At 41.1% G+C, this 25,715-nt stretch overlaps 2 protein-coding genes across 9 annotated transcripts in view; one reads left to right on the top strand and one right to left on the bottom strand.

Annotated features, from left to right (window-relative positions):
* LOC112806790 (uncharacterized) overlaps window positions 1-25,715 on the top strand; it is a 909,505-nt gene that overhangs the window by 356,153 nt on the left and 527,637 nt on the right. The gene's annotated exons all lie outside the window — the stretch shown is intronic.
* LOC112806785 (KRAB domain-containing protein 5-like) overlaps window positions 1-25,715 on the bottom strand; it is a 441,696-nt gene that overhangs the window by 283,936 nt on the left and 132,045 nt on the right. For 2 of the 8 annotated variants that reach the window (XM_073889096.1, XM_073889098.1), the window contains one exon: window positions 1,160-1,238. The exons of the other annotated variants lie outside the window; for them this stretch is intronic. In XM_073889096.1, the coding sequence (XP_073745197.1) occupies window positions 1,198-1,238 (41 nt within the window). In that variant the 3' untranslated portion in view covers window positions 1,160-1,197. The remainder of the gene's footprint in view (window positions 1-1,159; window positions 1,239-25,715) is intronic. 8 annotated transcript variants of the gene reach the window in all.

Genomic DNA, 25,715 nt, shown 5'->3' with positions numbered 1-25,715 from the left:
TGTCCTTGCGAGAAGCCATTGATAAAATAGTTTTAAGTTGGGGGTAGAAATAAAGGAAGTTTCTGCAGGGATTTTCATATGTTAAAGAGGACTTACAGGATCCTGGAGGTCTGGCTATTGTCAAGCTGGTTGCTTTCTGCTTCTAGCAAAGCATTAAGGCAGTCATGAATTCCTGATGGAATGTCATACTCTGCCTGTCGCAAGTATATATCAAGCGTCTGGAAAGTGAATTTCAGTTTATCTACATTTCTTTTACCTTTCTTCTCAACAGAAACTAGAAGCAAGAGAAATTCAGAAGGAAGAAGTTTCTACTTTAAATGTGATGGTTTCTGCATATGGCTCGGTAAATCCATCTAAGATCCTTAAGAATGATAATGGGGGAGAATACAAACTTCATAGGGGAGAAATCTGTCAGAGAGCATCAACCCAAGTAAAAGAAGGTAACATGAGCTGCAAGGAAACAAACTGATATTAGTGCCTTAGCCACACTTAAGGACCTATTATTAATGGTGTGTTCTTGCGCCCCGGGAACAGTAAATCAGAATATAAATTGTATTATGAGAATTACAGTGGACTTACACAAAGTTCAATCACACAAGGTTTCCATGTTCTGTAATAGCTAGTACATTTAAATAGAGTATCTTTTTCACATTCTAAAGGGCAAGCCTCCCCTCTTCTTTCTAAAACTTTCTGAGTTATTCTGGATCTCATATCCATTGTGTTTATTTATGCAGTTTCTTACTCCTGGTCTACAAAGAGCTCATAAAGCATCCAGATGGAACCTAATAAGAAATGTTTTCCTTGACTGATATCCAAGGCCAGAGCCCATCAGCAATAGGAATCTTGGACTCAACGCCAAGCTCTGTGGGTCTGTCACCACGGGAATATTTATGATATTTGCAGGACTTTAATTCAAAGGGACAGTTGTTGATGGACTATTGAAAGACACGTTGGAGAGAAGGGAAAGAAGGCTCTGGAACATAGGGGGGAAGTGTCTAAAGACTTAATCTTGAGTCATTTTTTGAAAATGTTTTAAAGTTAGGGGAAAACCTGAAGCAGAAACATCATAACTAGAGGAATCAATATTTGCAATTTTTAAATGAATGGAATTTCAGGAGAAAAACATGACGCGCCACCTGACTTGGAACGCAAGGCTTACCTGAGAACTGGCCATTTCTTCTTCTTTCATGTTGTCCTCTAGATTTCTTTCTCAGAAGAGATTCGTAGAGAAATCACAGCTGCATCAGGAGAAAATGCCTTTAAAGCCACCAACAGAGCCTCTGCACCTCTAAACTGCTCGGCCTGACAGCAGGACTTTGAAATGCAGAAAAGGCCCAAATTCCTAGTCCTTTGTGTCAGGAGCCTTTCAGAAACTCTGAGCTCCTACTTGGAGACCAATCCCTGACTTTTCGTTCTCTGCTTCCAGGGGGCCTCCCCTCCCACTGACGCCCACAAATTCAGCTACAGCCTAGGAATTGTGTGCTGCACGGATCTGACCCTCCCGGACTCACGTAGCAGAGACCCTGTTGCCTCTCCTTGCACCAAAAACTATACTCAACTCTCATAAATTAATGGGCAGCCCTCGTGCTTAATCCTGGCCTCATTTAGAATCACCTGGAGCCCTTAATTAAAACGACACTGTCCTTTCCACCCACACCGATAGACAGAATCTGAGGAGGAGGGCACCAGCAATGATCGGTTTTGAAATTCCACACGTGATCCTATTGGGAAGCATTTGGGGGAGGTGACCAGGCAAAGGACAGCAACCAAGGCTGTGGTTGTTATCCAGATTTAAATCCATGCCTTTTCCACTGATCAGAGTTTCTGGAGATTTATACATTCTCCCTTTTTCTGCTAAGCAGAGGGAGACACCCTTACAAATGGAGCTTTCTCTTATAAATGCAAATATCTCTTACAAAAGTAAACATACTGGGTTTCAGAGCTTTTCCTTTGTCTGCCGTTTCTTTAAAATAACAGCCTAGTGGCGCCTGGGTGGCTCAGTTGGATGAGAGTCAGACTTGATTTCGGCTCAGGTCATGATCTCAGGGTCATGAGGTCGGGCTCTGCTGAGCAAGGAGCCTGCTTAAGATTCTCTCCCTCTCCTCTCTTCCCCCCTCCCCCCCCTCCAGCTCACTCACAATTTCTCCCTCAAAAAACAAAAAGAACAAAAACAAACAAACAAAAAAACCAACATAGAATAATCCTTATGGCAAAGACACATATTTTGGGATGGTAAAATGCTCCTCCTAAATAGGCAAATGTTTATTTTCCTAAGGAACTGCCAGTTTCCCAAAGTGAATGTACTTTTTACACTCCCATCAACAATATGAGAGAATTCCAATTCCTCAATATTTTCACAGAAATGTGGCGTTATCCTTTTCCTTTATTTAAGCCATTCTAGAAAATATTGAGTGATTGCTCATTATAAAATATGAAGTGGTCTTAATACAGTTATTCTGGTGACTCAAAGTGAAACCACTTAAAAGTGTAATGTTGAGCAAAAATCAAAATGGCTGCATTAAAATGTCAGCAAGGCTTGATGCTAAACTAAATACCCTTTTTCCTCTCTTCAGCAACCTTCCCCTCCCCCTTTCTTCGTCTTCTCTGCCCCCCCCACCCCAGGAATCCAGTACCACTCTGAAAACCTGGTGAATAAGGCTGGAAGCACAAACACAGTTCCTGTCGAAACCGGCTAGATCCTGTATTTTCCTACGAAACCCCCAGCCCCTTCCTCTGGGTGGGCTTGCAGTTTTGAAGGCCCCGAACTGCGGCAGCCTCGTCCGCCTAGCAAAGCAATAAAGCTGTTGTTCCTTTTTATCCCCAACTCTGTCTTCACGTTATATTTTGGGTCTGAAGCACGAAGGTCAGTTTTCAACAACAGAATGAATGTTAGGAGAGGAATCCATTTTTCTTCATCTGTTCTCAATTCTTTGGCCGGTCTAATAATTAAACTGATGTAAGACAGATTCACAAGAGAAAAAAAAAATTCTTAATTATGGGAACCTCAAAGATATGAAGCTCAACCACAGGAAATTGATGCTTACATGCCACGGTGACCTAAGAAGAGTATAAGGATTTAGAATTTCAAAAGGGGGTAAGCATATTCGCAGGAAAAAGGAAAGAGCAAATTTTGTCAAATGATAGTTTGCAACATCAGGCAGGCAACTCTTTATAATATAAAAAGTTAATGTCTGATACTAGTTATATTACTGATAGAGTTCTGCCATCTAATTCATTCTTGGTATATAATTAACCTCACAAAAGAAGGAAATCCTTCCATTTGCAGCAGCAGAATAAACCTAGGGGACCTTTTTTTAAGTTACATAGAAGCCCTGCCCGTGCCCCTTTGCCCAACTTAGTAGTTTTTAAATTTTAGCACGCACCTTTAGCGTGTGTGATTGATAAACCAAACCTCTTTGTGTATCTATAGGTCATGCATTGTTTCCTAGAAGACTTGGATCGAAATCCTCTTGCATAATCTCCCCTGGGGCACCAATGCATCCCCTCCAAGAACCACAATAACGCCTGTAGCTGACACCACTGAGTCTGCAGAGGCACCAAGAAGTGTTAGAGACTATACCATTCTCCTCTTTTACCAATTACTGGCCTCCAGTTCCCTTAAAAATCTTTGGATGAGAAATCTGTATGTGGGATCTGTGCTTGGGTCAGAAATGCGAATAAAACTCATTTGCAAGAAAAAAAAATCTTTGGGACAGGCTGAAACTTTGGAGTTGGTTTTTGCACAAGACTCTACCTTCTTCCTCTACCTAATTCCAGTTAGTTAACATGAAGTGTTACCTTAGTTTCAGCTGTGCCATATGGTGATCAAACAATTCCGTATATTACCCAGTGGTTATCACAAGTGCAGTCATTAATTCCCACCATGTGTTTAACCCTTCACCCCACCCACCTTCCCTCTGGTAACCATCAGTTTTTTCTCTATCCCTAAGAGTCTGTTTTGTGATTTGTCTCTCTCTCTTTCCATTGTTCTTTCTCTGTTCCATTGTTCTTCTGATTTTTCATTATAATTTTGATGTGTTTTCTCTTTTGCTTTGTTCTCTCCTGTTGCTGAGATGTGTACAAGCAGTTCCTGACTCCTTCACCCAGCCTACAGATCACACTGACTACTCAAAACAGATTCACCGCGGTGTCCCTCTGGACTCTGTAACAATGGCCTTCTGGAATAGCTACACGTAGGGACAGAGCGGGACCAATTTCAATGCACGGGTAGGGACACCTCTACAACCCCTGTCACCTTGAAGAAGTTACAGAATATGAGCCCTTCACCCTTCAACAACCTTAAATATTTGAGGACAGAAAATTGGTTAGGGGTGAAATGATGAGGAACAGAAACAGTAAAATGTTCACCTTTAGCCCAAAGAGCTGGCCTATAGCCTGCATAGTTTTGATAAGAATCAAATGTAGTTGATTGCTACATTCTTAAAGGGTCTCATGACTGCCTGTACATCTCACCTATAATTAATACCGAACTGAATGATAAGCAACAGAGAAATTTTGCAAAACTAGTTTTACAAGTAGAAATTTGAAGAAACATTTATGATCTAATACTTCCTGCATGACCCCACCCCCTGAGCACTTTATGTTAACTGGAATTAAAATAAAATCTTAAAAAGTCAAAAACAAAGAAAAAGTGGTGGCAATCCATTAAAATACTGATATATCTTTACAACAGCAATAGACAGACGTACAGAATATTAGTTGATATGGCTGAAATGAAGAAACCTTCCCAGATTTCAGTAGAGGATAGCTAACTTCTCCCTAACGGGGCATATGATTGTACATCGATACTTCTTAATAATTACTTGAGGCCTGAAAATTATTGAAATTATGACTCCTAGGTCATTATATCAGAACAAGAATCCTTCTTGAATGCTTGTAATCTGTATTTTCAACAAGGATCACACAGTGGATTTGAAATGCATAAGTCTTTGTATAATCCTAAGATATTTTAATGATAGAATATATTGGTTTTTAATGTGTTAACACCAATAGCTAATGGATGAGGCGTTATCCCACCACCAATATTAACCTATCTCACCTTAATTAAGAATGTAGACAACAGATGGTATCTACCACACATTTGATAATGGTGATATAACTAGTAATCCATTTTCTCAGTGGCCTCAGACTTTAAATAATGTGTGGTTCCATTTCCAACAGTTTATCTATTGCACTGGTTTCTCCTCCTTGTAACTTCTGGGACATCAACATGGATACATGATAGATTATATAGAGGGACTGTTGACAGTTTAGGTAAACTCCTCCATGATGGTGCTACTTGGCATCCATTTTGTGTAGTCAGTTGGATTACAGGAGACTTCAACTGACACCAGGCCCTCTCACCAGTGCATTTCCTAAATAACACCCTGCAGAGTCACATGTTAATATAACTTCTGATAGGACACTTCAGCCACTGCCCTTGTGAACAACCATCTCCACTGGAACCCTAGACATACCCCTTGTGTACCCTGTAGAGAAGATCCCCACAGAGTTTACCTAAATCTGTTTTAGTTTCAATAGGTCAACCTGGACTTACCCAGGAACTCCAAAGCACTCCACCCACAGATCCGAATAAAGAATTTAGCCCCATGTCAAAACTCCAATTTGTCTTTAAAGATGGATTCTGTCAAGAACCTGAATGGTCCTGGAAGTAGATTCCCCCTAGAGGCTGCAGAGAAAATCCAATGCCTCATCAAACCTTGATTTTGACCTTACCGGACCCTAAACAGAAACTCAGCAAATCCACTGAAAGTCAGACACATAAATAGCAGAGTATTCTTTTTTAGCTCCTAAATATGAGGAAATTAGTTACAGTAAAGTTGGAAAACATCTACACATAGGCATAAATTTTAATTGTAAAATAGAAATTATTTATTCACTTTTAATTTAAATAAATTAAAGTAAAAGTTTGCCCCCAGTAATAGTCTGATATTCAGATATAACAGCTCATCAGTTTGAGCTGTATCTTCCTTCTTGTGAAATTTCAGAGGGTATGTGAAGTTCCATTTGAAATTGTATAACACACACACAAACTAAAATATTTTGCACTTCCTTTAATGTTTCCATAAATATTGTCACATCAAACTTACTGTCAATCAAATTGCTTTCCGTAACCAATGCTATCTAAAGGCGGTGTTGTCATACCAGTAGAAATGGATTTACTGCATTCCTAAAATACCATATCTGGTGGTAATTGTCAATATAGCACCCTTGTTGAAACACCATCTTTTTTTTTAATACATTTATGTACTTAAATGTATCTGTCTCCTGCTATCACACACATCATGAAATGTGGATCTTTGATTTATATACAAGTGACTTAACTGGGTGGTTCCTGGACATGAGATTGTTGCACCGTCATGACTGCATTTTTATAATGAGCGAACAACTGCTGAACTACCCTTGGAAATGGATAAAAAAAGAAAGCAGAAAAGTCAGTAATATCCTACCAACTGTGTTTTCACTGTTAAAGAAATTAAACAGGGAAGCCTTTGACGCAGGTGGCTCTAATGCCTCGGTAGCCTCTATAACCAAATCACAACTTAATTCACAGTCACTGCATTGGAAAGAAAGAAAATGAACTTGAGAACAAAGAATTACAGTCAACTAGGCTTTCCAAGAATAAGGCAACTACTTAAGGTATGCCCAATCAAGCACTGTCCTTGATTTGCTTCCATATTCTCTCAATAAAAACCTTACTAGTAGCTCCTACAGCTGGGACATCACTAATTATTTTGTTAAAGATAGACTGATTTTTACTTATTTATATTTTTATATTCATATTTTTATTTATATTTTATTCATTCAGTTAATTACTTAATTAAGAGGGGGAGGGGAAGAGGGCAGAGAGAGGGAATCTCGAGCAGACTACCTACAGAGCTCTGCCAGAAGCCCAATGCCAGCCTTGATCTCACCACCCTGAGATCATGACCTGGGCCAAAACCGAGTCAGAGACCTAACCAACTCAGACACCCAGGTTCCCCATGCCCAACAAATTGAGTAGGCAAATCAAATGGTCAAATTAACACTTGAAAATCTCAGTGTCTATCACTTCATCTTTAAGATCACAGTACCACCTTTCATTTTGACCAGTTTCTCAAGTGGCCTAAACTCCTTACCCACATTGCAAGTTGGCTAATGACAGTGCGACAGGTTTCCCCACCCCGCTCCGCTCACTTTTGCACATGCGCACAACACACCAGCGCGATTCTGCTCTCACTTCCGGGACTTCACCCTTGGCAACGGCTCACCACAGCGCCTGGGCAGAGAGAGTTGCCCAACAAATGCTGCACATGCGCACAGAGGACTTGCGGCACACAGCCTCTTTGGGCCAGAACCTGCAGTCATCTCCTCCTTCCTTCACCAGCCCAGGTCTTCAGAGCACCAAACCTAAGTCCCATCTCAACCAAGCCCACACACCTCAGTTCACAGTTCAGGCAACCTTGGAGCAGAGTCTATGGACAGACCAGTCCTCCCTCTGACTGTTATTACACCGAGAATATTTGACGGCTTCTCCCTTCCCTAGTGCCAAAATTTCACACATGCGCACACAGAGAATGCAGGTGAACCCCCTCAAGATCCTGAGTACCGCACCGGCCACAGTGCAGAGGGACCCAGAGCAGGCGGGGATAAGGGATTGGACATCAAGGATCACACTGTGCAAAAGTCATACCGTTCACTTTCAAGTTGGCTGTCCCCCTCCCCCATATGTACAGACAATAACAGGGTGTGGAATTTCGTCAGTGGCAAACATTTCAGATTTTTATTTTGTTTCTGTCCTCAACATTTTTGACACTGTGCTAATAGTTATATTCAGTATATGAAAAGATACTACTGTGTTGGAAGCTTTTTAGGAAATTTTGACAGTATTTTTGTACAAAACATTTTTCTGAAAAAATACTTGTTAATTTATTCTAATTTGCCAATGTCAATAAAAAGTTAAATAAAAAAAAAAGGATCACCCTGTGCAATATGAACGCATAAGGTGCCCATCAATCCCACCTCTCCAGCAGACCTTCTGACATCCTAGTTCCGGATTCATTTTTTGGGGCTAACATTATGAGCATAAACCTCAGCTGCCCCAGAATTCACATCAGAAATAGTACTTTTGCCTAAATGGGGTTTGCAGAGTCTAACATAGAACTGTCATTTCAGATTCTGTAGAAAACGACCTCAGACCACGAAACTGCTCTCCACGGCTCCACTCTGAGTCCCTGTGCCTCCCTTCTCAGAACAGCTCAGAGAACAGAGTTCCTGGCAGGCCCACCTGGGTGGCCCAAACTAGCATTCACACTTGCCTGAGGCTCAGCCGCAGATAAAGCAGAGTAAAGGACTAAAAATTCAGGAAGTCAGTTTCACATGTCTGGCTGAAACAGTGCTTCCAAGGTAACACATAACATCTCACCTTCCATTCCTGAGATGTCCATTCATAGTCCACACATTAAAATTAACCAAATACATAAATGCAAATGATTGATGAATCAAATTTCACTCAGAGCCTCGAATCCACCCTTCCTTTCTATGTCTGCTCTCTATATTTGTGTTATCATGACATTATTTTTAAGGTTAATGATGATGAAAAAGAAGAGAAACAATCTCTACAATCCCAGGGAGGCATACCCAGCATCCAAATCCTCCTAGGAAAAATGAACATATAGTACCCAATTCCCAGGGCTTTAGTAAGATTAACATGCATAACGTATGCAAGATTCCCAGCACAGTATCCTGGACACAGTGCATCCTCATATACCTGGAGTATGTAGTAGATGCTCAATAAACATTCCGTTCATGAATGAGCACATACTATTTACCCAAAACAGCCTTGCTCAGACACCAACAGCCTTATCTAGTCCCTTCCCAGCTTGCAACGGAGGAGCAGAGAGTCTTCTTTCCGGGAGATGTCAGTCTTCACTGGGAATGGCAGTATTTGTGTTGATATAGGATGATTGGGCATGGGGCGCCTGGGTGGCTCAGTCGTTAAGCGTCTGCCTTCGGCTCAGGTCATGATCCCGGGGTCCTGGGATCGAGCCCTGCACCGGGCTTCCTGCTCAGCGGGAAGCCTGCTTCTCCCTCTCCCACTCCCCCTGCTTGTGTTCCTCCTCTTGCTATCTCTCTCTCTGTCAAATAAATAAATAAAATCTTAAAAAGAAAAAAAGGATGACTGGGTATAAGGGACTCAGGCTTGATCTTTTGCTTTCTCAGTGCTACTGGAAATGATGTCTGGGGACAGCAACTTCAATGGCTGTTAAAAACACAAATTAATAGGCTTCATGAAGACCTAGGGAGTAGTGCTATCTGAGTGTGAGGGCCAGAGAATCTGGTTTTAATGGGAACCTCAAATGGTTTGTATATACATGAAATTTTTTTAAGTTTATTTATCTAAGCAATCTCAATACCCAACAAGGGACCTGAACTCATGACCCCACAATCAAGAGTTGCATGCGCTACAAACCGAGCCAGCCAGGCGCCCATATATATACATGAAATTTTGAAAAGCAATATTTAGAAAATTTGTTCTCAGCTTTGGCGTCACGTCAGGATCCCCTGTGTAGATTTTAGAACCACAATCTCCAGGGTCCCAACCCCAAAGCTTCTGTCACTTAGTCCTCAATAATGCCTAGCATCAATTAAGTCTTAATGACATGGCCCAACTTAACTCCACTGTGAGGCCAATGTAAACACTGAGGCTCCCAGAAGGGGTACGTGCACCCCGATGTTTATAGCAGCAATGTCCACAATAGCCAAACCGTGGAAAGAACCAAGATGTCCATCGACAGATGAATGGATAAAGAAGATGTGGTATATATACACAATGGAATATTATGCAGCCATCAAAAGGAATGAGATCTTGCCATTTGCAACGACGTGGATGCAACTGGAGGGTGTTATGCTGAGTGAAATAAGTCAATCAGAGAAAGACATGTATCATATGACCTCACTGATATGAGGAATTCTTAATCTCAGGAAACAAACTGAGTGTTGCTGGAGTGGTGGGGGGTGGGAGGGATGGGGTGGCTGGGTGATAGACATTGGGGAGGGTATGTGCTATGGTGAGCGCTGTGAATTGTGCAAGACTGTTGAATCACAGTTCTGTACCTCTGAAACAAATAATGCAATATATGTTAAGAAAAAAAAAGAAGAAGATAGTAGGAGGGGAAGAATGAAGGGGGGGAAATCGGCGGGGGAGACCAACCATGAGAGACGATGGACTCTGAAAAACAAACTGAGGGTTCTAGAGGAGAGGGGGGTGGGGGATGGGTTTGCCTGGTGACCGGTATTAAAGAGGGCACGTTCTGCATGGAGCACTGGGTGTTATATGCAAACAATGAATCATGGAACACTACATCCAAAACTAATGATGTAATGCATGGTGATTAACATAACAATAAAAAAGAATATTAAAAAAAACCACTGAGGCTCCCAGGTACATTTCTGAGGACAGAGCACAGGGTCTCATCAACGGGGAAGCCTCCATGGGGAGAGCTGCTCTATGTAAGTTTGGATAGGGGAGGGTCAGTCTACCCCACATTCCTTAGGTTGTGCCAGAATTTGTGTGTGTCTACAGGAGACAAGTGCACCGAGAGAGAGGAGTAAAAGACATTGGGGCCTCCACTTGGAAACTCCTAATTGTGCAGATTTTCACATGCCTCCACCATCAATGGAATAGCAAGCAGATCACATATTCCTTCACTGGCATGCGGAGGGTTTTGGATTTCACTGTGAATGCCATGGAAGACACTAGAACAGAGGGTAAGTCCTTAGAGGATGTAGGAGCACGTGAAGAATGAGACAGGAGCTATCCCTTGTGACCACCAGAGAAATAAACGTTGGCTTCCAGGATCATCCCATTCAAGCAGAGCTTCCCCAAACACATTTTATTTTTCTAAAAGGTTTATTTATTTCAGAGCGAGAGAGAGAGAGAGCATGTGAGAGCGGGAGGAGACGCAGAGGGAGAAAGAGAATCCTCAAGCAGTGGGGCTGGATCCTAGGGCCCTGGGATCATGACCTGAGCCCACATGAAGAGTTCGACACCCAACCAAGCCACCCAGTGCCCCCCGGACCACATTTTAAGGCTGTTTTCTCCTTTGACCCTCGCCTGTGTCACCTGCTTCATTCATTCCCACCTACGTGGGTGTGTGGCTACTGTCTCCTTTCCCTTCATGTGCCCGGGCTCTTTCCTTTTGTAAAGAAGAAGAACAAAAAAAGCCTAGAGATAGCAAGACCTACTTATAAGAAAAGGAAGCATGACTCTTGCTGGAGAATCCTCAACTTGAAATCCAGCACAATGCTTGGTAGAGAAGAGAGCACATTACAGGAAGATGTAGAAAATTATTTCTCCAAACGCTCTTACTGATGGCCACTTTAGAACACTTAGGAAGTATTTTCAATGTTCAGCTCCTTAACTCCGCTTCCAAGTACTACTGAATCAAAAATAAGGAATAGATGTCTAATTTTAAGATTCTATGCCAGTTAGTTTCTAGAATTATCACTAATCTAGAGCGAAGATTACGGATAACCTCAGCAGATGGGAACGTTAAAGTCAAGATAAAACATGAATACTTCCTTCCTTACACCAACAAAGCCTGATGATTTCCTTGAAATGATGACATTTGTAATTTGTGATGAATTATAATACAGATTTTTAAGACACTTGAACATAGAGTAATTATGCTATACTTCTTTCCTCTTCCTGAAAATAGAAAATAAAGGAGAGAATTTCTGTAATGCTATGCAGGATGAAATGGAAAATTATGAGACCAAGGACTAATTTAGAACTTTTACTTGCAAAGACTTAGATCTCCAGTAAACAAAGGTGAGAGCCTTCATTTTTTTTTTTTTAATTTTTATTTATTTGACAGAGAGAGAACACAAGCTGGGGGAGAGGGAGAAGCAGGCTTCCCGCTGAGCAGGGAGCCCGACGCGGGGCTCGATCCCAGGACCCTGGGATCATGACCTGAGCCGAAGGCAGACACTTAACAACTGAGCCACCCAGGCACCCTGAGAGCCTTCATTTTCTAAGGGAATCTGGCAGAGAGACCCTGAACCAAGTGAACAAAATTAACATCAGCTGTAATAAGACAAATTGATTTCAGTGGCCTGAAGCACAGAGGACTCATCACTGTGAGAGTGCTTACAAAAATAAAAAAAGCAAATCTTTCTGATTCCAATCATGAAAATATAGCATTTTTCTGAAATTTCAAGCCACAGATTGCTCCCATGTCCTGTAATCTTTAATATATTTTGAATAGTAAGTCTTTTCATTGAAGCAATCTAGATAGCAAGGCTCTCTTTTTCAGAACGTTGACTTACTCTGGGCCTGATAACTGGTTTATTTGTTCATGTTCATCTACTTTCCATAGACTCAGGCCTCACCCAGACAGAATCTCAATATTATATATTCTCCTCCTTTACTGGGATCCCAAAATCTAACCCATCTCCAGTGAGAATCTTGGGTATCAACACATCCCCATAATTGATCTGTCACAGAGGGAATATTTTCAATAGTTGCAGGTCATGAATTCATGATAGGATTTCGTCATCCTGCGTAGAAAACCCGGTTGGAGAGAATGGAGAGACAGCCCGGGGATAATAGAGGAATATCCTAAAGGGCTGACTTGACTATCATTAAAAGAATAAATAGTAGTCCGAAACATATTCACTAGGCAGGACCACCAGAAGTAGAGACGTGACTGTTTGCAAGTTCTAATACATGGCCTTTCAGTAAGAAATGAAGACACTGCCCTAAGCTAAGTCAAGACAAGATATACCCCAGAAGCAGTCCTTTCTGCCTCTCCCTTCTGTTCTAGGTTTCTTTCTCGATCAATATTAGGTAGAGAAATCACACCTGTAAGCCTTTAAAGGCCTCAACACGGCCTCTTCACCTGCTATCAACACCTCAGAGGCAGAAGGATCTTGAAATGCACAAACGGCTGACCTCTCCTTTGTCAAAGGAAAGATTCAGAAAAAAAGGAGCTCCTATGTGGACACTTGTGTGTTTTTCTCCTTCCCGGTTTCAGATGTCCTCCCCTCCCACAGAAAACCACAAGTCCTGCCACAGCATGGGGAACGTGGGCTGCACTAACCTGCCCCTTCCAATCGCAGACCAAACAGTCTGTTATCTTCTCTTCACCAGAAAGCCGGACTCAGCTCTCACAAGTGTGTCTGCGAATCCTTGGGCTTCACCCTGGTCTACCCGAGAAGCACCTGAAGCACACGGTTAAAGCAGCACTGATGTCCTCACCCTGACCAATAGACAGACTCTGGCAGAGGGCCCAGGTGATGGTGGTTCTTAAATCTCGCCATGGGATCTTTACTGTAAACCCAGGCTGGTAAGTAATGATGTGCTTTCAAGTTTTAATGTGCACAGAAATCATTTGGTGTTCCAGGTTCCATAGAAGAAATGGTGATTCTGCAGGTTTGGAATGGGGTCCGAGAATTGGCATCTATCACAAGTTCCTTGTTAGTGCTGAAGCTGCTCCTGGAGACCCTCGTTTAGTGGCTACACTAGAGAATGCAGGCACAGCACACCTGAGCCCCCCACACCCACCATCTTACGTCAACACAAACACGTCCTGATGAGTTCCCAGTAGAGTTTACTATTCACTTTTCACTGTTGTGAGTTTATTGTTGGTCCCAGGAAAGACCATCATCACCACCCTGAAGGACCACATCTTACATAGCACTTTAAAGTTCACAGAAAACAGCTCGTGAATGTGCTAATGTCTGAGCAAGTCTCTTTTTGGAAAACAACGTGTATATATTGATTACTGCAATGTTGATTGAGCACTAATTCTGTGTTCACAAGGAAGTTATGGTGCACTGTGTTGGCACATATGATGTGATTTCATCCCCATAATACCCTGCGAGCTGGGCACTAGGTGTCCTATAATAACCATGAAGATGCACAGACTGGGCCCTACTTATGTGCTTCATCTTTTTCCCTATCGATTAAAAAAATAAAAGTTTGGCGGGCGCCCGGGTGGCTCAGTTGGTTAAGCGTCTGCCTTCGGCTCAGGTGATGATCCCAGGGTCCTGGAATCGAGTCCCACATAGGGCTCCCTGCTCAGCAGGGAGTCTGCTTCTCCCTCTCCCTCTGCCTGCTGCTCTGCCTACTTGTGCTCTCTCTATCTCTGTGTCCAAATAAATAAATACAATCTTTAAATTTAAAAAAATAAATAAAGGTTTGTATATTACAGGAGCAAAATATGGATGAATGGAAAAATAGAGAAAGGAAGGGTAGATTAGTAGGTCTAAGAGTTTTCTTTGTTGGGTTTACATGTTTTTAACAGGATAGAAAAATGTTTGAGTTTATAAGTAAATGCCAGTTTTCCTCTACTTTGTATACTCTCATTAGCAATATAGGATCATTTTAATTCCTTCACATTGGTGTTACCAAGTTTGTTTTTCCCTCAAATTTAGTTATTCTAGCAAATAGGAGGAGTCATTTTCCTGTATGTTTCCTAGAAAACATCCCCCTGTTTTCTAGGCGTGGTTAAAGAAAATGTGCTAATATATTATTTAACATTATTTATGATATAAAATATGTATTATAGAATATATATATTTTTAAAGATTTTATTTATTTGACACAGAGAGAGACAGTGAGAGCAGGAACACAAGCAGGGGGAGCGGGAGAGGGAGAAGCAGGCCTCCCACCGAGCAGGGAGCCTGATGCGGGGCTCGATGCCAGGACCCTGGGACCAAGACCTGAGCCCAAGGCAGATGCTTAACGACTGAGCCACCCAGGTGCCTCTGTTATAGAATATATTATGTATCATAAACAATTTATTAAATATACTATAATATCTATCTATACAAAATTCAGCCTTAAAAAACGAAGAAAAACATCCTTCCATTTGGTCAATGTGGGTGAGCACAAAGGATGTTATGTTAAGTGGAATAAGCCACACAAAATGGCAAATACTGTATTATCTCAATTATATCTTAAATCTAATAATCTAATCTAAATCTAATAATGTTGAACTCCTAAAAGCAGAGTAGATGCTAGGACATGGCTGAGGGCAAAGTGGGAGATGTCGGTCAAATGGTACAAAATTTCAGTTATGCAGGATGACTAAATCCTGGAGATCTAAAGTACAGCATGGTGACTACACATAATTCTATGTCTGTTATACCTGACATTTGCTAAAAGAGTATATCTTCAATGTTCTCAACAAAAATTAATCTTAAAAATCAGAAATAAAAAATCCTAACACTATGAGATTAATTAGCTAGATTGTTTTAATCATGTCATAATGTATATATAGATTTATGTTTTGTTACTTGAGCAACTACTGAATCTGCAGGAATGGAAAACAGGATTCTGGGTAAAAGGTTGGTGAAGCACGATTCAATGATAAAAAGAGAAAAGGCACTAAAATATACAGTCGTTTCCTTCCACGTATCAGCTTCTAGGTTTTGGGAATTGTGAGCACCAGCCCTGGAGAGATGAAAGGAACAGCCACTCCACTCAGAATCTGATCTCCTCCAATCTGTCCTGGGAAGGGAGGAGCTCCAGAGCCAGGCCAGACCTGCACACAGCCTCAGAAGGGGGTGGATCTGGTTTGGGCTTGGGAGGGAGCTGGCTGTAGGCTCTGATCTCCCTGCTTCTGGGGTATGTCTGGGCCTGTCATTCCTAAGCCTTCCCAAAGAAATTCAACACCCAGACTTCATATTGTTTTACTCTATTTAGCCTCATTCCTATTTCAGAAAATAAAATAAAAAGCAACTTATCATAAACACTTAGCATTTTCAGGGGCAATTATATTAGAAAGCTTTTATTCTTACAAGAATGCAAAATAAATGTTACTGCTACTAAAACTTCTTTGGTCCATGGATGACCCATCAAAGGTGACACCAGAACTCACACCACAACACAGACAGGGAACTGGCCCAGCTGAAGCAAAGTCCCCTGTATACCACCTCTTCCTCACATTGACTCTACAATCCTGAATTCAACAATTTGCTCTAACCTAAAAGTTCCTGGATGGTAGGCATCGTGACTCTTCATCTGTTTTTCTAATGACCAAACGCCATGGAAATAATCAGGTTCTATCTGTTTGCATCTATACACTTGCTCAGTCAGTGTTCTTTACCAGAGTATGAGGAACCTGCAGTACCTCCCACCAGGGTACCACAAAGGAGATTCCTTCTATGGAGGGAGGAGAGGACCCTGGATGACTCATTGAGATGGAAGCAGATTCAGATTGTGATGCCAGTCTAACCCCAGGCTACACAGGATATTCCTAAATATTCCAAAGACTTCCTGGTTCTGAAAAGAGTGTCCCCAGTGAGACTGAACTGTTGATACCCCCCCAAAGGGATTCAGGGAGCAGAAACCTTAGGCCATCAGGCAGGGCACAGACCTGTCCTGGTGGGGCAGCATCCTCTGATGCAGGTGTGATGTACCCTGTCCGTGAGCAGGGCTCTCTGGAGTAAGAAGCCTCTACTTCAGTTAACATGGGTTACAAGGAGCTGTAGGTGTGGTCATGATTCCAGATATTTTGTGGGTCTTAACCTTGCAGTGTTAAAGGATTTTCTCCCCTCTGTAGTTTGCATTAAGGCAGGACCTAGTGTGGTAGGTTTTAATGCCTATGCTTGTTGCCACATAGAGATTCCACACTGATCATTAGGCATGCCAGTTTTTTGAAGGACCATCAAACTTGTTAACCACCTTTGCGGAACTGCCTTCACAAGACCACAGCCATGAAAATGTTAGGCAAATATAACATCTCATATTGAAAGATACCCATTCAGAGATATTTTGGGTATCTCGGCCTTCTTTCAGGAGACACTGTGACATTACCAACTGGACTCTGATCTTACCTCCTGGCCATTAATATATCATAATTGTATGGATAATTAAAATAATAATTTTAAAGGATTCATTGTATAGCTATAATTATCTATTACTAGAATAGATTCTCTATATTATTCTCAATTTTACCTATAATGTCACTAGCTTGTAAGTGTACATAACACTCCGTGAGGCATGAATATATAAATGACTGACATGGAGGAAAACAGACTACATTTATCTCCTGCGATGAGGAATTTTTCTAATTCATCCAGGGTACAGAGGAAGACCTGGATATAGAGTGGTCATCACTAAGGATAATAAAGGGGCTGCGAGTCTACACATTCAATGCAATCCCTATCAAAATAACACCAGTATTTTTCACCGAGCTAGAGTAAACAATTCTAAAATTTGTATGGAACCAGAGAAGACCCCAAATACCCAAAGTAATGTTGAAAAAGAAAACCAAAGCTGGAGGCATCACAGTTCCAGACTTCAAGCTATATTACAAAGCTGTAGTCATCAAGACAGTATGGTACTGGCACAAAAATAGACACAGGGGCACCTGGATGGCTCAGGGGGTTAAGCATCTGCCTTCGGCTCGGGTCATGATCCCGGGGTCCTGGGATCAAGCCCTGCGTTGGGCTCCTTGCTCAGCAGGGGGGCTGCTGCTCCCTCTCCCTCTGCCTGCCACTCCCCCTGTTTGTGCTCTCTGTCAAGTAAATAAACAAAATCTTTAAAAAAAAAAAAATAGACACAGAGTCCAATGGAAAAGAAAAGACAACCCAGAAATGGACCTTCAACTATATGGTCAACTAATCTTCAACAAAGCAGGAAAGAATATCCAGTGGAAACAAGACAATTTCTTCGACAAATGGTGTTGGGAAAATTGGAAAGCAATATGCAGAAGGATGAAACTGGACCACTCTTTCACACCATATACACAAATAAATTCAAAATGGATAAAACACCTAAATGTCAGATAGGAATCCATCAAAATCCTAGAGGAGAACACAGGCAACAACGTCTTTGATTTCAGCCACAGCAAGTTACTTACTTACTAGATATGTCTCCAGAGATGACAGAAAAAAAAGCATAAATGAACTATTGGGACTTCATCAAGATAAAAACCTTCTGCACAGCAAAGGAAAGAATCAACAAAACTAATAGGGAACCTACAGAATGGGAGAAGATCTTTGCAAATGACATATCAGATAAAGGGCTAGCATCCAAAATCTATGAAGAACTTATCAAACTGATTAATCAAAAAACAAAGAATCCAGTCAAGAAAAGGGCAGAAGAGCAGACATTTCTCCAAAGAAGACATACAAATGGCTAACAGACACATGAAAAAAATGCTCAACATTACTCATCATCAGGGAAAAACAAATCAAAACCACAATGAGATACCACCTCACACTTGCCAGAATGGATAAAATTGACAACTCCGGAAACAACACGTGTTGGCGAGGATGCAGAGAAAGGGGAATCCTCCTACACTGTTGGTGGGAATGCAAACTGCTGCAGCCACTTTGGAAAACTATGGAGTTTCCTTAAAAAGTTAAAAATAGAACTACCCTATGATTCAGCAATTACACTACAGGGTATTTATCTAAAGGATATGAAATAGTGATTTGAAGGGGCATATGTACCCCAATGTTTATAGACGCAATGTCCACAATAGCCAAACTATGGAGAGAGCCCAGGTGTCCATCTATGAATGTTGGTTAAAGATGTGGTATATATCTAAAATTGAATATTACTCAGCCATTAAAAAGAATGAAATCTTGCTATTTGCAACGATGTGGATAGAACATGAGTGTATTACCGTAAGTGAAATCAGCCAGTCAGAGAAAGAAAAACACCATGAGTTCACTCATACGTGGAATTTAAGAAACAAAACAGAGGAACATAGAGGAAGGGGAGCAAAAACGAAGATTAAAAACAGAGAGGGAGGCAACCATGAGAGACTTTTTTTTAAAGATTTTATTTTTATTTAACAGAGAGAGACACAGCGAGAGAGGGAACACAAACAGGGGGAGTGGGAGAGGGAGAAGCAGGCTTCCCGCTGAGCAGAGAGGGCCCAATGTGGGGGCTCGATCCCAGGACCCCGGGATCACAAACCGAGCCGAAGGCAGATGCCTAACGACTGAGCCACCCAGGCGCCCAAGAGACTCTTAACTACAGGGAACAAACCGAAGGTTGCTGGAGGCGAGGTCGGTGGGGGATAGGGTAATTGGGTGATGGGCACTTGATGGAATGCGGGCTAGATGTTACATGCAACTGGCCAACCACTAAATTCTACCCCTGAGTCTAATAACACACTATCTATTAACTAACTTGAATTTAAATAAAATCTTTAAAAAAAACAGCCATTCTAAGAAAAATGAGTAAAGGCGAGATGGCAATTTGGAAACGTTGAGCAAGAACAAGTTGTTCGCTGCCCTCCACACAGTCTAGTGAAAAAGAGAAAAATTACAATGGTGGAAAAAGGGAGGATATAAAAAATGACAACAGTGCTTTCCAGGACAAAAATGCTCGGGGTAGTTATTTTCTCAGGAGAGGTTCTTGGTGTGGTCTTGGTCTGATGGAAGTGTTAGCCCCCCGAATGTGCATGCACAAAAGAAAATCAGAATGAGTCCCAAACAGAAAACATAGGAGGTACATCTGAATGCTGCACAGAGTAAATCTATGTGTTCCTCACAAGGTAGAGAAGAACAGGATCCAAAGCCTGTAATGTTTGTGCATATTTGTTATACTTCTTATCCCATACATACGTAGGAACTGTGGTATTGGCCAGCTCAGGGAGGGTCCAGCCCAAGATATTGGAGGGGCCACTTGAATGTGGAACTGTTCCTTAATGCTTTGCCCACCTGGAGTTTCTGGGACTGATGGTGATGGCTTGGAAGACACTCAAGGGGCCAGAGTTATCAATGGACACATCTCTGGACTCTCTGTGCAACTAGAAAATGAGTCTGTGTCCAAAATCATGGAGAAAATATTTGAAATCAAAAGCTGCCAATGTGTCTGAGATTCCTCTTGAAGAATGACCAACACTTGGCCACATTCAGATGACTGAGAAAAACCTCTCAAACTCGCCCTGGTTCCCCTCTAGGATGGGAAATGATGACATAAGAGGTAGAACTCCTGCAGTTTTCCAGGGAAAATCTGGACCAGGAAGATCATTCCCAATGTCAAATACTCAAATGCTAATTTTCAGGGTTCAATATTCACATTCACATGCAGAACAATCAACAGGGAAACATGAGTTGTGGGCCATGTTTTTTATGAAAAATGAAATCTGCAAGGTTGACCAAAGTCTAAGGTCATTCTATAGTGTTTACAAGATATGGGCCGCTGTTACTAATGTTTTATTCTAATGATTTTAATGTTCATGATTTTATGCTTTTGGACTACTATTATTCCTTTTTTACTGTGTCAGATAAGAGAATACATATATATCTGGACTGCCCGTGATTTTGGCACAAAGTTCCTAACATTCTTGTAAATTCCCAAGTGATAAGAGCACTAGGAGTATCCATGTTCTAATATTTGTCTTTGAACTTTCCCTGACTCAGGGCTGCTAAAACTCTTTTAATTCCTAAGTGATAACAGCACTAGGAGTATCTCTTATTCTAGGGAAGTGGCTCTGGGTGGGATTCTGGATACGAGCTGGCCACCAGAAAGACCAAGCTGTGATCAGCAGCTTGGAACACTCAGTTTCATCTCCCCAACCCCTTACTTCGGAGAAGGGCTGCAAATGGAGGTATGACTGCTCGGGTGTACATGAAGAAGGCTCCATAAAATCCCAACAGTATGGATTTGGGAGAGATTGCAGGCTGGTGAACACATCCACACAGGGAAGGTTACACACCTAATTTCACAGAGACAAAAGCTCATGATTGTGGGACTCTCCCAGACTTCACATTATGTATCTCTTTATCTGGCTGTTCATCTGTATCCTTTATCGTATCCTTTAATAAGCTGGTAAACATAAGTGTTTCCCTGAGGTTTGTGAGATGCTCTAGCAAATCAATTGAACCCAAGAAGATTATCGGAAGTTCCAATGTATACCTGGTCATTCATGTGTATAGGTAACAGTGTGAGCTTGTGAATAGGGTGTGAAAATATTTTGGGGGTGGGGGCAGTTTGTGATACTGAGCTCTTATCCATGGGAACTGAGAATATCTCTGGGTAAATAGTGTCCACATTGAATTAAATTGCACAACGTCCAGTTGGTGTTGGAGACTTGCTTGTTGTGTGGGGAAAGCAACTCCAACCCATATTTGTGACCAGAAGTGTCAGAAGTAAAATGCTCTGTATGTAGTAAGAGGGACACAGAAGACATATATATAAAGGAAAGAACTGCGTTTACCCCTTCACAGAAAAGAAACAATAGGGTTTTTTTTCTTTACAACTGACCAAAATAGTTTAGTTAAAAAAGGTTTAGTGATCATCTAAATATTGGTAGAGTCAGCACTTGAACCTGGGTACCTACAGCAACAAGAGGCATTCAAATGCCCGTCCAGAAGACCTGTTCTTGGATTCTCTCCCCTTAGACAATCAATCCTTCATCCGGAAGACTTCATCCAGAACAGCTTCCATGGTCTTAGACATGAGAGTGTAAGTTCCAGCTCTGCACACACACATATAGCCTGAATATGTATTTAATTGACCACTAAAAACCAGATACACAGGTCTGGCTTCCAGAATTAAAACACAGAAGCCTAGTCTACACATTACCCACTTTCACATCTGCAGAACTAAGACCAGAGTCCACTTAAAACAATTCATGCTCATCTGTATATATGACTGTGTTCTTCATGTGCAAATATCTTCATTGAAGATGACAACCATAAGGATGCCCCCAGAGTGTCATTCTCAAAGCAGGTTCCCAAAACAGGCCCCATTGGCATCACTTGAGTACTTGCAAGAATGGAAAATTTGGGGGTGTTACAGCCCAGCCCAGAACTATTGAAATGATAACATGGGAGGAGGCCTAGAAATCTGAGATTTTTACAAGTGCATCAGGTGATTCTGATGCAAGATATGACAGCCTCTGCAACAACTAAGTCACAGGTCATCCCTGAATTATGTACAGATAAGTCCTCTTACAAATCTTCTATATTTGTGGTGATGTTAGCGGTGTGACACACACACAAATATACACAAAACACATTTTTCTTACCCATAAATAAATCTGACTCTAACATAGTCTGTTAGGGCTTCCTGGTCTTCCAGGGTCTCACTTCCTTCAATGCCCTCCTCCAGCTTCCTGGGATCACCCATAAATACAGATCTCATCACATTCTTTCATCAAAATAATCCAACTTAGAATGAATTGGAATTTATTCAAATATTTCATCAAATAAGATAAGAAACACATAGAGCCAAATGGTAATCAATGTTATAATTTATAATGGACTTGAATATAGAATTCTCACTATGAATCGGCATTTGATGATTTTTACTCTAAGAGCATAAATAATGGGATGCCTGGGTGGCTCACTCCATTAAGCACCTGACTCTTGATTTCAGCTCAGGTCATTGATCTCAGGGTTGTGAGATCCAGCCCTGTGTTGAGCTCTGCGCTGGGTGTGGACCCTGCTAAAATTCTCTCTGCCCCTCCCCCTACCCAGGCACAAGCTCTCTCTCTCCCTCTCTTAAAAAAAAAAAAAAAGAAAAAGAAAAGCATAAAAATGATATATGTAAATTATAGAGTACACAACATAAAAGATAGGATTTGAGTTATTGGTGACATAAAGACGGTGAGGGGGAGGCCGAAAAAGTAGTAGAATTTTGTATGTTACTGACAATATCAAGTTAAAATGGTTTGTTACAGCTTTGAGAGGTTTTAAGTAATCTCCAAGGTAACAGGAAAAAAAAACTATAAAAGACATAAAATGGAAATGAAAATGGTATCAAAGCTGTCATTACAAACATCGAACAAACATAATGGAACACAATAAGAGAGGAAAAGAGGGATAAAATCCACAAGAAGTATAGAAAACCAAAAACACAACAGCAATAGTCCTTCCCTTTCAGTAATTATGTTCTCGCTAAGTACATTAAACTCCGCCCATTAAAGGCATAAAATAAGGACACCTGGGTGGTGCAGGTGGTTAGGCATCCAATTCTTGGTTTCAGCTCAGGTGTGATCTCAGGGTTATGGGGTCGAGTCCAAGTCAGCTCCACACACAGTGTGGAGTCTGCTTTGAACCCTCTTCCCTCCCCTTGTGCCCCCCTCCCCCTCCCTGGAATAAATAAATAAATCTTAATAAAAAAAGTGCCATAAAGTTGCTGAGTGAGTAAAACACAACATCCGACAACCTCCCATCTACAAGAGTCACATTAAATCTAAGGACACACATAAGATACAAGTCAAAGTATGTAAAAGTACATTTCATGCAAATGGGAAGCAAAAGAGGTCACGGGTAGCCATATTACTATCAGACAAATACACATTAGGTTCATAGAGTGTCAGTACAGAGAAACGACCATATATGTAAAGAAATGAAATTACCTGGATAACAACAATTATAATTACAGTGTGCACATAACATCAGAGATCCCACGTATGTGAAGCATCCAAGACAGAACTGAAGCAAGAAATCAACAGCATCATGACAGCAGCAGAAGTTAATACGTCAATTTAACTGGATAGAAAGATCACACTCAAGCCCAGTAGGGAGAGCACTCGAATAAAAGACCAATTACATATAATGGCATTTACAGACAACTCCACCAAGCAAGAGCAAAATATACAATCTTCTCAATCACACATGGAACATTCTCTAGTATAGACAACCTATTTGCCTACAAAACAAGTCTTAACAAATTTAAGATTAATATCATACCAGTATCTTTTCTGACCACCGTGGAATGAAATTAAGAATGAATAGCAGATGGGAAATTGGAAATGCCACAAATGTTTGGAAATTGAACAACATGCTCTCAAAAAATCAATGGGTTAAAACGAAATTAAAAAAATAACCAGTAAATATCTTGAGACTAATGAAATGAATCACAATATATTCAAACACACGGAAATCAGATAAAATAATTATAAGGAAACACTCAGTGGAGTTTAAAGGCAACCTGAGAAATGGAAGGTGATTCGTTACAGAGTCTCTAGAGCTTAAGGATTTAATATCAAGAATATAGAAAGAACTTTTGCAACAACAACCAAACAGCAACTAGCATTATTAAGAACTGGACAAAGTTTTCAATGGGGACAATCGAAGGAAGATATACAAATGGACAAGGATATGAAAGATGCTCAAAATCACTATTAAAGAAATACAAATCAAACAGTGAGCCATCACCTCACACCTGTTCAGATCCCACTATTAAAAAAACAAAAAACCTACATGTGTTGGAAAGGATGAAGAGAGATTGAAACCCTTATGCACTGTTAGAGGAAATGCAAATGGAGCAATCACTATGGCAAACGGAATGGAGATTCCTCAAAACTTTCAATTCATATTATCATATGACTCAGCCATCCCACTTGACAGTATATAACCAAAAGAATTCAAAGTAGGATCTGCAAGAGATATTTGCATAAGCAGATTCAAAGCAGCATTATGCAGAAAAGCCACTAATAAATGAAAGCGGCAGAAATGGTAGAGAATGCATAAAGAAAATGTACATATACATGCACTAGAATAATATTCAGCTTTGAAAAAGGAGACACATCTTGTCACTGTGTACAACATGGTTAAAATGTGATGATGTTAAGTGAAATAAATGAGTCACAGGAACAGATACACTGTGATTTCACTCAAGTGACTGACCTCGTGTCATGAACAGCATGAAGGGAGGGAGGGAGGGAGGGAGGGAGGGAGGAAGGGAGGGAGGAAGGGAGGGCTTAACAGGTATTATGTTTCAACTCGGCAAGATGAGAAAATTCCAGAAATTGCTTTTCCAATAATGTAAATACACTTAACACTTTAGTTATTACCAGAGACAAATTTTATCTGAGTGACCCATCTGCATGACAGGGCAAACATCTAATTACCAAACATCTGTCATTCGTCTTATTGCTCCGTGAAGTGCATTTCTCCACTTCAAAGTGCCAGACCCTCCTCCATTTATTTTTTTTATTTTTTATTTTTTTAAATATTTTATTTATTTATTTTGACAGAGAGAGAGACAGCGAGAAAGAGACAGTGAGCGAGGGAACACAAGCAGGGGGAGTGGGAGAGGGAGAAGCAGGCTTCCCGCGGAGCAGGGAGCCCGATGTGGGGCTCGATCCCAGGACCCTGGGATCATGACCTGAGCCGAAGGCAGACGCTTAACGACTGAGCCACCCAGGCACCCCAGACCCTCCTCCATTTAAGGATGACACATATATACCTCCTTTTACCCAACTGTCTTTGAGATTTCCATGTCTGTGAAGGTTCCTTCTACTTAAGAAATTTAATTTGATCTATCCTGTTAATCTGTCACATTTCAATTAGATTCTTAGTCCAGGTAGAAGGACCTTGAAGGGAACAGAAATTCATGCTCCCTGGCAGGATCAACACAAAATTGATCTAATGAAGCCAGCATTGATCTTGTCAGTTCAGATGTAAGAAAGCGAACTACAGGTCATATATTCCCAGGCACAGCTGTACCAGACAAGGGACATGCAGCCTAGGCTCAAGACAGGCATGTGACCTCACTAGCTTACAAGTAATCAGCACTACCCTACAGATATAACTACCAGATGCAATTAATAAAACCTTTAACATTAAGAAGAAACATTTTTTCTGATTTAAAGCCTTTTAAATCAGAAAAATACACCTCTGGGGTATAAGGTAAAGTGGCAGCAGAGGTATCAATTAACATCTGCTAACATGGCCTCATGGGTCTATAATTTGTTTTTTCTGTTTTTTTTTCCAATTTCACCTTAGGC

This window comes from Callorhinus ursinus, unplaced genomic scaffold (assembly GCF_003265705.2).
Source record: "Callorhinus ursinus isolate GAN/ISIS: 27379988/994484 unplaced genomic scaffold, GSC_fseal_2.0 scaffold101, whole genome shotgun sequence".
Taxonomy (NCBI): Eukaryota; Metazoa; Chordata; class Mammalia; order Carnivora; family Otariidae; genus Callorhinus; species Callorhinus ursinus.
Note: the sequence above shows the minus strand (reverse complement) of the source record. Positions and strands in the feature narration are given on the sequence as shown.